At 42.2% G+C, this 16081-nt stretch overlaps 1 protein-coding gene across 16 annotated transcripts in view; it reads left to right on the forward strand.

Annotated features, from left to right (window-relative positions):
* The window catches only part of LRCH3 (leucine rich repeats and calponin homology domain containing 3), a 61044-nt gene extending 45771 nt beyond the window's left edge, over positions 1-15273 (forward strand). For 5 of the 16 annotated variants that reach the window (XM_059855552.1, XM_059855554.1, XM_059855557.1 and 2 more), the window contains 6 exons: positions 1297-1345; positions 1837-1950; positions 2553-2671; positions 4196-4333; positions 6415-6492; positions 8768-11124. In XM_059855552.1, coding sequence (XP_059711535.1) covers positions 1297-1345; positions 1837-1950; positions 2553-2671; positions 4196-4333; positions 6415-6492; positions 8768-8968 — 699 coding nt within the window. In that variant the 3' untranslated portion in view covers positions 8969-11124. Of the gene's footprint in view, positions 1-368; positions 441-1296; positions 1346-1836; positions 1951-2552; positions 2672-3218; positions 3353-4195; positions 4334-6414; positions 6493-8334; positions 11125-11722 lie in introns of those variants that run through there. The other 11 variants (XM_059855559.1, XM_059855562.1, XM_059855561.1 and 8 more) reach the window with 9 other exon arrangements.
* Positions 15274-16081: the final 808 nt, after the last annotated feature.

The raw sequence follows: 16081 nt of genomic DNA on the forward strand, positions 1-16081 counted from the left end.
TACATCCTCGAAACACTAAAAAGGAAGCTATTTATTTTTAATGATGGCCTAGAATGGGCCGTTGTAGGGTAAGATTTCTTTTCTTCTGACGGCACAGGTGTTACTAAAGAAGCTTTTACCTCACTTACTGTTCTTAATTCTGTTTTTCATGTCACTGTATTATATGTAAAAGAAGCACTGTACCTCCCAGAAAGTTCGGGAGGGTAGAAAGGCTTTAACTATAATTCAGCAAGTGTTGATGTGCTGCTTGTTGAGTGTTTCTAAGAATGTGATCGTGATCACCTCTTCATTTTTACTTCCACCGTTGTGTACAACCTGTCAGCTACTCACTAACTCTGCTACTGCCTTCTCTTTCTCTCTGCATTCAGTCACTCTCAGGGTTGAACCAAGAAAGCTGTGCTACTACCCTGCCTAGTGCCTCTACCTTCAGTCCTGTCAAGGTATCTCTTGCTATTATCATTCACCACTAGAACCAACAAAAAAATCTCGGATCCACACATCAGTTTAAACAGGTGTTAGTCTGTCAGCATCTAATCAAAAGTTCAGGTAGGGCATGAACCTGATTCACCTGATTAAACTAGTATGTATTACCTCATCTTAGCTTTAGGCTGTTTCTACAGGAGGCCTGATCTATAAAACATGGTAACCAGTCTCTGCTCCAAGGGATTCTTAGTTGTCTTTGATGTTGCTTTTTCTGTACAAGATCATTTACTCTTGATCAAGTTGAGTTCATCAAAAGTACACTTGTCTTCTTTACCTGTTTCTTTCTTTTCTGTGGAAACTGCTGTGCTGAATTCATTCCTCACAGGAATTCATTAGTCTCTGTAAGCCCTGTGATGAAACCACAGTGTGTTTCACTGGGGACAGATGTTCAGTAAATAGCAGTTCTGCGTTAGCAAAGGTGTCAAAGAGGAGTGTCCTTGTCGGGGCTGCTGTATTGCCAGTTCTGCATGTTGCTTAATACCTGTTTTTTGCTGTCCCCTTTGCAAAGAGCACTTCTCAGTTTGAGTTGGAAGGAAAAGTTAACAATGATCTGTCATTGCATAGTCAGTGCTGTTTCATCATTCTTTTTCCTAAGGAAAAAGAGCAGTTGTGTCATTTCTGTAAAAGAAAAAAACTTTGTCTCTGCAGAGATAAGACTTGAGAAACAACATACAGTGTTTTTTCATATTTCTGGTTATTTTTCTGAAACACATTTAGATGGATGGAGCTTTTCTTAAAACACAGCAAAATAAAATGTAGTCAAAGCTTTTCCAGATTAGGACCATTCATACTCTTCTGCTTTTTTGTTCACAGAGTGATGACAGATCTACCATCTCCCCTGGCTCACCTACCGCTCAGACAGGTAACAAGGACAGGAAAAAATTTCTGAAAAATAAGATCAAAACACCTGCTTGCTTATTTGTCCTATGAAGAAAGGGGAGCATCTGTTTCCACCTCTGTCTGTGCCACTACTGTGTGTGAGAATTTACCCAGTTACTTGGGTCTCCTTAGAAAAACACCAGGGAAGAGACAAAAGGGATGAAGCATGTCCTTAGGCAGAGCACAGGGTTTGGCTGGTTTAGGCCTTCATAGAGACTTTGGCACACAGATGCGTTCAGCAAGAGTCAGAACAGTTGTTGGAATTGGTATGTGGAATGTGCTTTGCATGCAAGTGTCCTTGGAAGTGCCTTTTCCTGCTCTGCTTTTATCATGCATGGCTGTAATTTATTTTGTCATCATTACATTAAAATTTTTTGTTCTTTTAATTACCACATTGCTGTATCCATTTCCTATTTAACTCTAACCATTTCCTTCTTCCTCCTTCCTTTCCTGTGCCTTTCCACATTTGTTTAGTCCACCTTTCCCCTCCATATCCTGGCCATGCAGCCCCGCCTTCCTATAGAAACCCTTCCCAGCGACCTGAGAGTTTCCTTTTCCGAACAGCTGTCAGGGATGGAGCCAAGAAAGGTAGGTTGTATAGCTCAGAAATCAGCTAGTTTTGGTACATTATATTGACTTCTGCATTACCTGGGGCTTGCAGTGTTTTGTTATCCAGGTCTTTATCATCAAACTACTTCTAGAATTCCATTTGTAGACAGATGACAACAGATATGCTGTGAACAGATAGGGTTTTATTTGGAGCTGCCCAGTATTCTTTTGTCATACCTGTGCAAGCGTGAGGATTTTCTCATCTTGGTCTGCACTTACACCTTTGCTGCCCAAGCCCTCAACAACTTGTTAATTCTTGCATTGCCCAGTAGCCCGTAACAGAATTGCAATTTCTGGAGAAGGACAGAACCGATTCAACATACTGCATGTGGCAGAACTTTGTCATCATTTGTGCATGACTTATCCAACAGAAAGATCCGAATCTAAACAGTGAGGGAATTGTGTTGACATGTCATTTAGGTTGGTAGAATATTAGTTTGATTAATAATCAAAGGTAAGAAAGAGATTTGTGAAAAGGAATGTAACGTACCCATTCTGGAGCTTTGTGTGCAGTGCAGTAGCAAACAACACAAAGCCAAACTGTGCTTAGTGATTTTCTTTCCTTCATGCTGCTGTTTTAGCTGTTGCTTCATCCTCTACCTGTGCCTTGTCTCCCGCTAATGATTCTGCAGACCCTCGAGTGAGACAAAACTCCAAGCAGCGGGAGGAGGAGCTGGAGCTGATAGAGCAGCTACGCAAGGTCAGTGCTGCCAGGAGCCAGAACGTGAACACAGCAGGAAATGCACTTTGTGACCCTGCTAAATCTGCCTTTGTCTTATGGACAAGTTTCTCTGAACCAATATGGGGCACAGTTGACCAAAATGAAATGGTGTGGTACAGTCTATGCACTTCTTTCAGATGGATGCAGTGGTGTTCACTTGGTTGTTTGTGGTAGGTAGAGTCAGCTTCAAATTCTGTGTAATAAACTATGTCAAATCCTGCTCTTAAATGTCCAGTGAACTCTGCTTTTAGTGTGCTTCCTTTCTTCCTTACCAGCTTTCACACTTGTAAGGAGCTCCCTGGAAAGTTGCCTTTACTGTCTCCTTTTAATGTCTATTTTAAAATTCTTTTTTGCTGTAAAGCTGACAGATGAGCAGATGGAGTGTGGAGACTGCTGCCAGTCATGCTTCCATCATGGTTTCCTCATGTGCTCTAGATCTGTCTGTTGATTCTTGCCTTATCCTTAGTTAAGTGCAGAACACTTGAGCCATTAATGTTTCTAATATTTATGCTTTTTGTCTGCCCAGGGGCACCACACTCCTGGTTTTGTGCCCAGGTACAATGACAATAAACAGGAATATTGGAAATGCCACATGGCATTAAGGTACTGCACTGCTTTGCCCCAGACTTGTTCCTGCAGAGCATGAAGGGATTTCTTGAGGTCTGTAATTAATTGTTGAATTTTACCAATAAATAAGAATATACTTACTGAAGCTAATCTTAAAAACCATAAGCATTCCAGATAGAGAAAATTCCCTCTCTTTGGGAGGAAAATTTGAAGTAAGGACAGTCTCCTTTCTCTAAAGGAGAAAGGCAACTACCTTAGATAAAGCTTGGTGGTGTTTGCAGACCCTCTCTTATGTTATCTCAGATTGCTTTCTGTGTAGTCTGTCTCTTGTTCTGCTCTTCAGGTAAGCTTAAATTTTTTTTTTTAATACTTAAATTTTGTCCAGTGTTAAAAGTTGGTGATACTCACACAGCATTTTAAATGAGTTTGAAAGCCTGTATTGAATTTTTATTCATTCTCTTAAACAAATGCTAACTACCTTCTTTTTAAAGGACTGCTTATGCCAAATGGTTCAGTTTTTATTTTAAAGGCAAAAATATTGTCTTGACTTTTGTTAATTGTGTTGTTCTCCAGCCCACAAAGACAATTATTTTCACTTCTCTTGGCAGAACCATTCTCTGAGAATATGTATGGTTAAGAACACTGTTCCTAGAGCCTGATTTCCATTATTTTTGAATAATGGTTGTATTAGTCCACTGTGCTGTACAATGAAAGCTGTTTTTCGTTGAACTCAGTTGCTCCCAGACTGTGGCCAGCCCTGGCCACAGTAATGCACAGGGCTTTCCTTGGGGTTATTCAGCAAGCTGGTTGGAAATGCCATGAGGGCAGGCAGAGTGGTAGTGCAGGAACTCTGCCTCGTACGAACTTGTGCAGAATGAACCAGCAGGAAGGGCACAGCTCTGAGCTCCCCTGTGTGTCCCTGTTGGTTCCCCACAGAACATCGAGTCACGGTTGAAGGTGTCACTGCCCAGCGACCTCGGCGCGGCTCTCACCGACGGCGTCGTCCTGTGCCACTTGGCCAACCACGTGCGGCCCCGCTCTGTCCCCAGCATCCACGTGCCCTCGCCTGCTGTTGTAAGTGTGCAGAAGTGATGCTACTTTATGGCTGTCCAAAGTGATAGCCTGCAAAGTCCTGTCATCCAGACAGACGGTAAAATCGGCATTCTCAGTGAATGTACGTGACAAAAAATAACCATCTGTGCTGTTTAAAAAAGGTCTATAGTGTCACTAAATGAAATTTTGTTTGGGTTTGTTTCATTTAAAGGAAATTACTTCTAACAGCTTGTAAGCAAATGCTAACATTTTCATGTGCTCCCTAAGCACATTAACTCAAAATTAGTGAAATACAAGACAGTTCAGCGTGAAAACTAAAATAGGATATTTTAAAAGATCAAAATGACTGAGAAGTTCAGGAAAACATAGTAGGGAATTACGACAAGTAGGATCCCACTACACAAGACAGTGAAACCAGGCAGAGACCAAGCTGAGTCCTGTGTTCGCAGCACTACAAATTCCTCTGCTTAAGAATTTTAGCAGAACACACTCGAGATACTTCAAGAACAGCATCTCCTGGAACAATACAAGTCTTGTCATACCTTTGTGATAACAGGGGGAAAAAAACAGTCGGGATGTTGAGAGCAGGGAAGTATTGCAGTCTATTTTGTAGGGAAAGCACAGAATTAGAGAAAGGTCAAAATCTGTGAGATACCAACAGATTATTTATCCAGTTTGTGTTTGTGCAAGTCAGAAAGTTCAGTGAAAATATTTAGGATCAGCTACTTGAAAGTAATATGGACAGGCAGATTGCTTGTTGTGCACCTTTAAATTGTGTGAATAAGGAAAAAAACCAGAGATTATTCCTTGGGGAAGAAGTTGAAATGTGCACATAGTCTTCACTTATCCTTCTTTTGGTGTGAGTCTTCATGTTGATTGGAATCTGACCTGGCACTTCCAGGACTGCCAAGTGTGTCATTGTGTCCCTGGGACTCGCTGTGACCAGGCAGATGACCCAGTTATTTTGAGACTGAGCTGAACACACCAACACTTTAGGCAGATTATGGGATCATTCCAAGCAAAGGCAGGGAGCTGCTACTCAGGAGACTTGCATCAGTGAGATCTTTTCAGTGGCCTGGTTTGATGTGCAGCTGAATGTTCTGTGTTAGGAATTAAATTGTGGCTTTGTCATGTGAATCCCAAGGAAGAGGCAGCCTGGAGTCTCGTGGCTCCAGGAGCAAAGAGACATCACGTCATGCCCCAGGCACAGTGTGATCTTTGTACTCCCTTGGTCCTTTGGGAGCAAGAAGCCAGTGCTGGCCTTTAACCTGCTTCCTTGGTGGGGAACACAGCACATGAAGGGGACAGAGGAAACCCCATCACTTAAAAAAGTGTTGAACACCTGGAGGCTGCTGCCTGCTGCTCCAAAGCATGTTCATAGGAGCAGGGAACTTGCGTCTCTTGAACCAGAAGAGAATAAGCTTTGAGAGCAGGAGCAAGACAGAGCCTGTGCTGTGGTATGTCTGAAGAGGTGTGAAAACTGACTGCAGGAAAAAACCTCAGTTGAAAAAATGCCAGTGAGTACAATTCAGACAGCTCCGTTAAACACATCTACAAGAGACTGACAAGCAGCAAGCTTCATTTCCAGTTTTCTGACATTGTTGTTTTATTTCATCTAGCCTTTATTTTTTAACCTCTTTGTTAATTGAAGTATGGTTTGATATTTATATAGTTTTGCATTATAGGAATCCAAAACAGACTCTAGATTGGTTTATGTCATGAAATTGCTCTGAAATCACAGCATGGAAGCCATGGATGTGCATTTCATCAAAAAACATTTTTAAAATTATTATAATGTAGTCACTAAAAGTGTTAGCCAGTTTTATATAACACTGTGTATATAAATGTTGCAGGGCTTAGAGCTGTACTTTTTTTTAAAATCATCCAGCATTCATAACTTAGCTTTTCATAAAACAGCTTTGAAAACTGGGATGGTTTTATAAGAAAAGCAAACTTCAGCAGAGCCTGCTTTGAATTAGACGAGCTTATATCAGCGCAGTGTTTTTGGCAAAGAGATTTATTAAGAGTTTTCTTTAAATAAAATTTAAAATCTTTTAAAACCTTGCCAGTTAAAAACACCATATGCCTTTGCTTCTTTGCAGCCTAAACTTACAATGGCAAAATGCAGACGAAACGTGGAGAATTTCTTGGAAGCTTGCAGAAGGATTGGAGTGCCTCAGGTATGTATTTCTGATGTCCTGATATAATGTTTCAGATGCAATTTTGCCTGGTGCTTCAGAAAATAAAACTTTCTTTGGAATATTGGATTAAAACAAAATTATTCAAATTTTAAAAGGTTGAGGTACAAGCTATCCTGCAGTATAGATGAGACTTACCTTGCATGGTCTTCCAGAGCAAATGAAGCCAGGTACAGTTTATCAGAGTGTAGCATATAGATTTTATATTTTAGTATAGATTCACCTAAATACTGTACATCAAATTTATAATAGCTGATGGACTTTGAGTCTGCCTTTAGAACTGGCAGGTTCTATAAAACCAATTACATTTTCTCAGTATTAGGTATGTGACAGCTTAAAAGTGGGATAAAATCTGGATGATGGTTTGCATGTGGTTTTTTTTATCCCAAAGCTTTTCATGTTCCTTCACAATAATTCTCTTACATAAATGTCTTTACTGTCTTACCATCAAGTCACAGAATTATTGGCCCTTCACTGATGGTAGCTGTCTTTGCATAGTTCCTACTTTTGTTGTGTACCAATGGTAGAAGTCTGTCTTCCTTGTCCCCTTTTGAAACTTGTAAGATCTAGGAGGTGGACACATAAGAAATAGTCCATCTTATCCTGTCAGTCCCAGTTATCCTGTTTTATGCTGTCCTGTCCTTTGCACTTTGTCTTATTCAGCAGCTCTCTCAGTACAAATAGTTTGAGTATATTATATTTTTCTTAATTTCCCTTCCAGTGCACAAATTGATTCGGGTTTTTACATTGCTGAACAATGGTGTTTCTGTTGTAGGTGCTGGTTTCTTTTGTATTTTGAGAGGGAGAAGTAGACCCCATGACTCATTTCCCAGCTACATCTAAAGTCAATTCTTGAGTCAGTCATGCAGGATTTTCTGGTGTTTTCAGATCACTTGCAGACATTTGAGCCACTGGGATTTTAGGATGACTTATTTATTGAGCTGCCTGGCAGTTTCACATGGCTCAGTGGTGAATTGTGTTAGAAGGGGCTAGGGAGTTGTAAGTGATCCTTAATGCTGGGAGATCCTGCACTGCTTTGTCCCCTAAAAACCTTTGGACTTTCAATCCCCGCAGAACTGCACAATATAAATTTATCTGGGGCATTGTGCAATTCCATCCCAGCTTCCTTATTTATAGCTCCCTCAAGTATGAAGATGCCATGTTCATGGGATTGCAGTACAAAGATTACTGGAATGACCCACAATCAAAACCAAACAAACACAAAGGCCAATCAAGAAAAAGTCCCCTGCAAACCCAGGCTACTCCATCTGCTACCCCTGCTGTGTAGGGCCCTCCTGGTTTTCTCATATATCTTGTTTTAATGTGAAAGAGTTCAAGGAGTTCTCTCTGGGAAAACTTAGTGAAATACCCCCCTCTGAACCCAGAGCTGCTCTCACATGTCTGCATTACATCTCTGCTGGGATGTGAACATAAGATACCTGTATGGTACCAGAATGGCATGGCAGCCTGGTATGTTTTTCTTGAAAAGTTGCTTGCAGGTTTTTAATTTCATTTCCATTCTAATTACAAAAATAATACACTTTCTGAAAGCATGGTTCCATGTAGGAATACTTGCCTTTTAAGGGGAAGGCTACTTTCAGAAAGGGCTAATTACAGGCACCACAGCAGAGCAGCAATTTCCTTAAGGACTTTGGTGGTTTTAAAGCCCTTGGATCAAAGGAAACCCTGAGCTGAACAGGTTGATCCATGCATCTAGATTTCACTGATTGTTACCAGTTACCTGTGGGAAAGGGAGACGAGAAACACACAATGGGAATAGTTACAGAACTCTTAAACTCTAATTAGTAATAGATATTTCTGCAGGATGCTGCATTCAAGCATCAGTTACGCATAAATTATTCCGTGTCCTGCTGTTTTCATTAAGTTACACGTGGAGGCTGAACTGTGGTGAGTACTCAATGCCAGCAGCATCTCAGATACCTGTAACCTCTTCACTTCCAGAGAAGAATGGGTTTCACTAAGGCTTGTGTAAACTGCTGTTTTTAACAAGGAATAATTACATGTGGGAGCTGGAGAGGTGACAGGCACCTCACTGCACACTTAACAGTGACATTGAGTTCTTTGCAGTGGGAGTCTTGCAGATTTCTGTGTGAGAATTAACCAGCTGTGATGTGCTTCTCAAATGTGTAGGTTGTAGCTGAGATGTCTGATAACTGCTTCGTGGATGTTGCTATGGCTAACTGACTGACCTTTTTTTTCTGTCTGTTTTCCCTTCCTGCTCACACACTCTGGACAGGACAATCTTTGTTCCCCTTCTGACATTCTCCAGCTAAACCTCAGCGTTAAAAGAACAGTTGAGACTCTTCTTTCCCTGGGGACAGATTCAGAAGAATCCAGTCTTGTGTCCCTTTCCGTTCAGCTCTGGGGCTTTGTGGTGTTTTACTGTACTCTAATGCTAACGCTCTGTATGTTCTATCGCTGGGTCTTTTTTCTCTAGTGAAGATAGTGGTGCTGCTTCCTCCCTCCATCACTCCAGTGCTTGGGAACAGATTCTGGGCTCTGCCAAGACTGTGTGTATGAAGTGCTTTGTTTCCCATGGATGGGACAGAGGTGACAAGTACAATGTACAAACACACTGGTGCACCCACGCCACTGTCCGTGACCCAATTCCCATTTGTATTTGCTGTGTCACGTTGAGCAGATGAAATGCCTTCCAAGGGAGGAGGTGCTGTCCTTGGGCTCCAGCAAGGGCTGAGGTCAGGACGTGTGGTGCATGCTGTAGTCTGCTGACCAGTGGTGTAGTGAAAACTGCAGTGTCAGTTTGTGCCTCTGTTCCCCCATCTGTGTAATGGGAAATGCAACCACTTTGGTAAATTGCTTGAGGATTATCTGATGAAAAATGTTAAACTATGTGAAGTATTTTTTTCAATGTCAATGTTCTCGATGTGATCTCAGAGTCTTAGGAGACATGGTCTGGTGTCATCCACAGAACTTTCTAACTGCTTTGTTTTTTTACACCCAGTCCTTTATCCTGCTTCTAAGAGCATTTGATTTCTCACATTTATAGACTCTGCTGTATTACTTTGATTCAGGATTTTCAAAACAACTGTCAGTGAATCCTGAGCTACTTGAACATTATAACAGTTCAAGCAGAAAAATTTCAGAGAAATTAAGCTCTTCAACAGCTTTAAGAGAAAAGTTTTCTGTCAGAGAAAAAAAAATCTTTATGATCCTATCAGGTGCTACAGAATGTCACAGCATTTTACTGTGATCTGGATAAGACTTACCAAAAACTTGTTGAATTGTCTCTTGATCTTGGGCACTCCAACCCAAGCTAGTTCCATGCTTATTCCCTTCTTCCTCTTATCCTGTCATTTTCAGAAACACTTGTATCATGCAATTGCACAAACATAAGGCCCAGCTGCACAAGCACTCTTTGCTGTTTTACAAAACTCAGGTGGTCTTCCATAAAGCTTCACAACCTTTCCCTCCCCAGGGAAAGCATCCTGGTGCTTTAATGCTTTAATGTCTCAGGGACACCTCAGAACTTCAGGGCGCTCCCCATGTGTGTAACAGACCATGTCTCCTCAGAGTGGAGATCCATTCAGGGAGCTCTGCTCAGACACCAGTGACAGGTAAGTGTTCAGGAAATGGCTGTTCCAAATCTGTCTTCAATAAATTTTTGTTATATCTGCAAGTGCAGTGCAAGTGGTGTTGGTATTCCAGCCATATCCTGGAACACCTCTGAAGCACAGTTTAAGGTACACAGGAGTTCAGTTGCAAATGTGGTCACTACCAGTGAAAATGTGTTATGTGTATGTGGGTCTCACAAGCTCTTGTACCATGAAGTGAGTTTTTATCAAAGGAGTATGTAAGAGCTGCTGCCTTCTGTCCAAGTCACACAAAGTGTTCTGTCCAAGCCAAACATCACTGAGTAAAGAAGGGACTTTTGACAGGGGGAGATTGTTTTAATTTAAGTAAGCTATTTTTGCACTGCTTACTGGTATGAACTAAAATGAACTCAGTTCCTGTGTTTTTTAACTTCTAATGAACACTGTGATAAAAGCTGCAAGGGGTTTTACACTAACAGTGCCTTCCAGTTTCTAAATTTTGTTTGTCATTACTGTCTGTGGTATGGAGTCATTCCAAAGCTTTTCCTCCCTTATCTGTTTGCATACATAAGAAAAAGATAAGGCATATTTACTCAAGTTTACAAGTATTTTCTCAAAAAGCACACTTTTTTCAAAGTAATATACATTTGCTGGAAGAAAAATGTATTTTAGCCTGAGCATATGGCTTTCTATGAGAATTGCAGTCGGGGCTCACTTTTCTCTCTGCTCAGAGCTTTGAGGGAGGAGTGTTGGCTGCCACTGTTTGTGCTGAAGGATTCTTTAACCTCAAAAATCAGTAAAGACTCAAGAAGTGGAGAAATGCCAGTTGATGTGGAAATAACACATGAAAAATAGTCTCTGTAGCTGTATAGGAAGGACACACTTGGGTTATTTTCTGCGGATACAGAGAACTGTTGGACATGTATCCTGATTGTTGTGGAGTGAGGATGGCCAGGAGGTGCCAAGGACTTCTGTAGATCGAGGCTTTAAATACATCTTAGACTGAGAATAGCACAACTGTTAATAAACACTTTGAAACCTCTTTTTGCATGTTGTGTATTGCTGTTATTCCTCAGGATGATTTTGGGGGCCACCCACTAAGCGGGGGCACTGTGGGGAGGTGAGTGAGTGGTAGTGACTCATTCCCTGCTCCCCAGCAGGGCTTCCCTCATGGCTGTAGCTGAACAGGCTTGTCCCAGGAGGACTCTCTCCAGAAGATGTGATTTGGGAAGGAAGCTGTGGTTTCTCTCCTGCTCTCTTTTGTAGCACATTGATCATATTGAAGCAATCCCCTCCTCGAGTTCATCTACTTTGGTTTTATAAACTGCTGCCATCTCAGTGTGGGCAGAGATAGAGGACAATTTGCTATTCCCCTTTTCTCCCACAATCTGTTTTCAAATTCTTATTTATAGAGTTTTCTATTGAAAGAACACAAGAGGTTAGCCCAAGGCCACCTTTCTTGAGTAGTCAAGGTCATGGTTCCTTTGTTACAAGCAGAAATCTCATGTCCTACCCCTATGTGTGTGTGCTGCCTGTCCATAACATTTCATATTTCGGTCACCTTTTGCTTAATTTTTTTTTCTTCGAGTTGAGTGGTTTTCATCCATTTTGTTTTTGTCTTTGTTTTGTTCCCCATTCAGGAGCAATTATGTTTGCCTCTGCATATTTTAGAAGAGAAGGGTTTGACACAGGTAGCTGTGACTGTGCAGGCGCTCCTGGAGCTGGCACCCCCAAAGCAGCAGCCACTGCACCACTTGTCTGCTGTGTAAAGACCTCCGGGACCTTTTGGGTTACCTTGGCTAAGCAGAAGGACCTGAAGACTTTACTGCCCATGCAGTGCATCCAAACACACAGAGCTCTGTTCTAAGGAAATGAGTTTCCGTGATTCCTGACAGGAATGTTTTACTTCATTTCTCCATTTTTTTGGAGATCACAACAGTTTCCAGGAACATTTTTATTACCAATATTTTTGCCCCTTATTTAAAAAATGAGAGTTCATTGGGAGGAGGGCAGGGAATTCTAGTGGCTGGCTGTTGGAGCCAGCTATAGAAATGGACCTTGCAGGATGAAGAAATGGGTTTAGAGTCTGGAAAGCAATTCCTAGGGGAATTTGTAAAAAAAAAAAAAAGAAACCACCAGGGTGTTGTTGCAGTGGGCACGCAGGGAATTAAATTACTTTCCTTACCCACAGGGTGCAAAGAAATGGAGTTTCTTCGCCTCCAACGAATGGCTGTTTCTATTATAATATTTTTTAAATTGCATCACACAATCTTAACCTGCAGTGTTTGATAACAGGGTCCAACTTCACACAGCCGTAATTTGTCTTGATAGGTCCTCATCACTAAAAGTTGAAAAAAAAAATCCACTTTTTTTTTCCCCAGTGGAAAAATTACTGCATGTTTTCTCTGCCAGAAACACCTTAGTAAAAGATACTAAGTCAGATCTGTTCAAATGGGATTAATCCCATCAGCATTCTTGCTGGGTTCACTTTCTCTTTGGGTTTTAACATGTCTTTATCTGAAGACTTTTCCAACAGCAGTGGAGGAGGATTGCCCCTGTCCTCACATCCCCTTCTGGTGGTTTTGTGGGATCAGCAGAATCCCGTGCATTTCCCTGCAGTGGGAACAGTGCCAGCCTGCCCTGCTGGTCATTAGAAGTCCTGCCAGCTAACACATTTATGAGAGGCTGAAGCATCCCCTGCAGGCACAGAGTGGATCTTGTTAAGAGCACAGTTCTCAAGTTCCCCAGGTGGGCTGGGTGTTGTCAGAGCAGCTGTGTGCTAAGGCAGCTCTGAAGGGTTAGACAAGGCTTTCAATAAAGCCCTTTATTAGTTGGAGTTCATGTAGAGAGATGTGCTGGTTTTACAGAACTGCTGTTACTTGATTCCTCTTTCCATAACATAATAATGGAAATTCACAGAACAGAAGTGGGAGAGGCAGCTGACAAATTTTGCATTTTCCTGGAAAGCTGATGTGCAAAATAAAGACAGGTCTGTATGCTCTGGTCCTAGTGACAAGGCCAAGCTTGCTACCAGATCAATTAACAATTCTTCCCCCCCCAAAAGGCCTTAGAGAACCCACTTTCCACCCATGTGGTTCCTTTGTCCCTGAACATTATGCTACTAATAATACATGGTACATGTTCTGAAAGCAGCTCCAGGCATCAGCCGTATTCTGTCTGGGATATATTTAAAGCAGAATACACTGAGAGGATTTTATGCAGATAAAGGAAGAAGAAATGGAAACAAATTAGCTAAAAGTCATTTTTGCAGAAGTAAAACCTGCTGTGGGAGTGCCAAGGACTGGTCTTATCTGCATTTTCCCCCTTTTGATTTGCAGTTTTGTTTCCATTTTGTTTTGCTTCATGTATTTCTTTCAAGGGCGATTGTGGTGATTGTTGAATCCCCTATTTCTCATAATTATTCCAGTTGCTTCTTATTGGCATTGGTTGGTCACATTTCAAGTGAAGAACACCTGGGAGGTGTTCTTAAGAGTGCCCAGCTGCAAAGAGAAACCTCCTCATGTTGGGCAAATGCAGCACCCTGAGCCCTGCAGGGAATGGGAGTGTCAGGAACTCACAGTACCCACAGGAAGAGCAGCTCACACAGGCATTCTTGCTCCCTTTAAGTAGTTTTTGTGTTTCACTTGATGCCATTGGTGAGAAGCCTTGGTCATTCCCACAGGGACACAGAGGTGTCTCAAGTGTCAGCTGCAGTTTGCTGGGGGGAAGATGCTGCCACTCACAGGCAACACCACAGACACAGTCAGTGTGTTCCTGGTGTGTTTGTCTCTACAAGTAATTTGAGAGAGAGGGAGGCACTGACTTCATCTTGGTGTCCAACAGTAGGTCACCTGTTGTTACAGGGACAGTTGCATTTACCAGCACACCCATCATGGGCTATTTAAATACCCCTGTTTGAAGGAAACCATTCCCTTCATGGAATTGCAAGGGTGTGGTGATTGCTCCAGCACTTAAGGAAAGTTAAACTTAACAGTATTCAGGTTGGTGGAAATTTTGTCATTTAATTAACAGTAGTTTTTAATGGGGTGGGGGCTTGAGTCTGGCCTGCAAGAAAGAGCCATTTCCCATGGCCATGTGTGGCTCACAACCTGGGTGGCTCATGGCCACCTGTGGCTGGAGGCCAAGCAGGCAGAAGTTCCGTGGCACCAGGTATTTGTTGTGAGCAACATTCACTCTGGAGTTTCAGTGTAGTTAATTGTGTTAGTTTGACATTTGTAATCTTAGGTTTTCAGGCTGGCAAGCACTAAATCTTGTCCAGATGCTTAGGACAAAAATCCAAACCTGAAGTTTCATCATGTGGTTTATTTAATGCGTTATACCATGCCCACTTCAGTTCTCTCTTGCAAAATGGGTTGGGATTTTTCAGTGTAGTTATGTGCAATTTTTGTTGTATCCCATGAAAAGAGTATTTGAAAGAAAACCTGTATAAAGTTCTATTCTGTGTGTTTAAGCAAAGAAGAGATGCTCTTTCCTCTTTGGGGCATTTGTGCTGGAGGATGTGGGAGGGATCCACCTCAGTGTTCTGTGCTGCCTGTGTTCCTGCACTGACTCCATGGTGTCACACTCCATCCTCAAACCTGGCGAGCCCTGGGCACTGGGGCTCTGCAAGGTCACACACTCCAGGTGGAGCAGCCCAGGCACTCAGGAGCCCCTAATGGCCCTGGGGGTCCAGGGCAGAGCAGCTGGAGGTTCCCCTTAGAAGGAGAGGCTTTTGTAAAGGCCCTGCCCCCTGTTTAAATCCACCAGGGACAACTCTTCACAGCACCAGGGCACCTCTGTTGTTCTTGTTAGCAGCAGGATGGCAAATGGTATTCTTACCCCTTTATGACTATAAATGGTTCTTTGAAAAACTGTTTTAGAAACAGAGGACTTGTAAGGTGAATTTGGACATCAGAAAATTCTTTTGTATAGATATTGTGATGTTCTACAAAGTGATCTAATTTTGTTATTTCTGAAAACAGTGTAAACGTGTAAGTAATAGAGTAAAGGATTTTAAAGCTTCATCCCATGCTGTATGTCTGTAAATACATTCCATCATTTCTGTTACATATAAATGTGTCTGAATATTGTATATTTTAAATCGCCTGTATTCTGCCAGTAGTGTGAACTTCTAGCACATTGATAATATAAAAGGAAACCATGGGTATTTGAAATAAAGTTCTAAAACTTACATGAATTGCAGTATTTCTTCCTGCTGTTTTTCTGTTGCACCAACAAATGTCACATCCTCTGTGTCAGGCGTTTATTCCCCTTCCACATCATCCCAGTTCACATTTGATGGACCTGCTTTGATTTTCTATTTTTCATAGTTAACCAGGACAGGAAAATCACAGTATTTTTACACATATTTTGCAGCCACATCAGAAGCTTTTTCTTAGGTATTTTTAACCTTCCCAGAGACTGATTTTGTACAGAATCCTATGCTCATTTCTCCACAGCTCCTTGTTTTTTCCTTCTCTATGTAAATTATACATTCTGGGTTTGGGGTTTCCTGCTGCCAGTCCTATTGCTCCTTGTTCTCATCCTTTGCTTTTGGCCTGTTTTCGGTTTGAAGTGTGAAACTCTCACCCCTCCTTCCTGACCCTGCTGCACTCCCCTGACAACCAAGTCTGCCCGATAAGGCACCAGCACTTTCTTTTCAGAGTTCTGAGCCACAGGCTCTCTGCTCATGGTTTCAGCCATGTCACATGAACTTCAGAGCTTTTGGCCCAGTTCATGTCGGACATGAGGTTTGGATGTGGCCAGCACAGGCTGGTCACAAAGAGCAGAGCAGACTCTATGGTTTGAGATCATCTCCCACGTGGGACAGTCAGAAACAGAAACCAGGCAGCTCAGCCACAGGGCTTGGTGCCCAGACCTGCGTGTGGACTGACAGTGGTGTCAGGAGCAGGGATTCCCTTTGGGTTAAAAAGCAGCTTTGCTCCCTGCCTTCAGCCCTGTCCCTCTGCGCGGTGGCGCTGGCCGGGCGGTGGGGACAG

Source organism: Haemorhous mexicanus, chromosome 10, assembly GCF_027477595.1.
Source record: "Haemorhous mexicanus isolate bHaeMex1 chromosome 10, bHaeMex1.pri, whole genome shotgun sequence".
NCBI classification, from domain to species: domain Eukaryota; kingdom Metazoa; phylum Chordata; class Aves; order Passeriformes; family Fringillidae; genus Haemorhous; species Haemorhous mexicanus.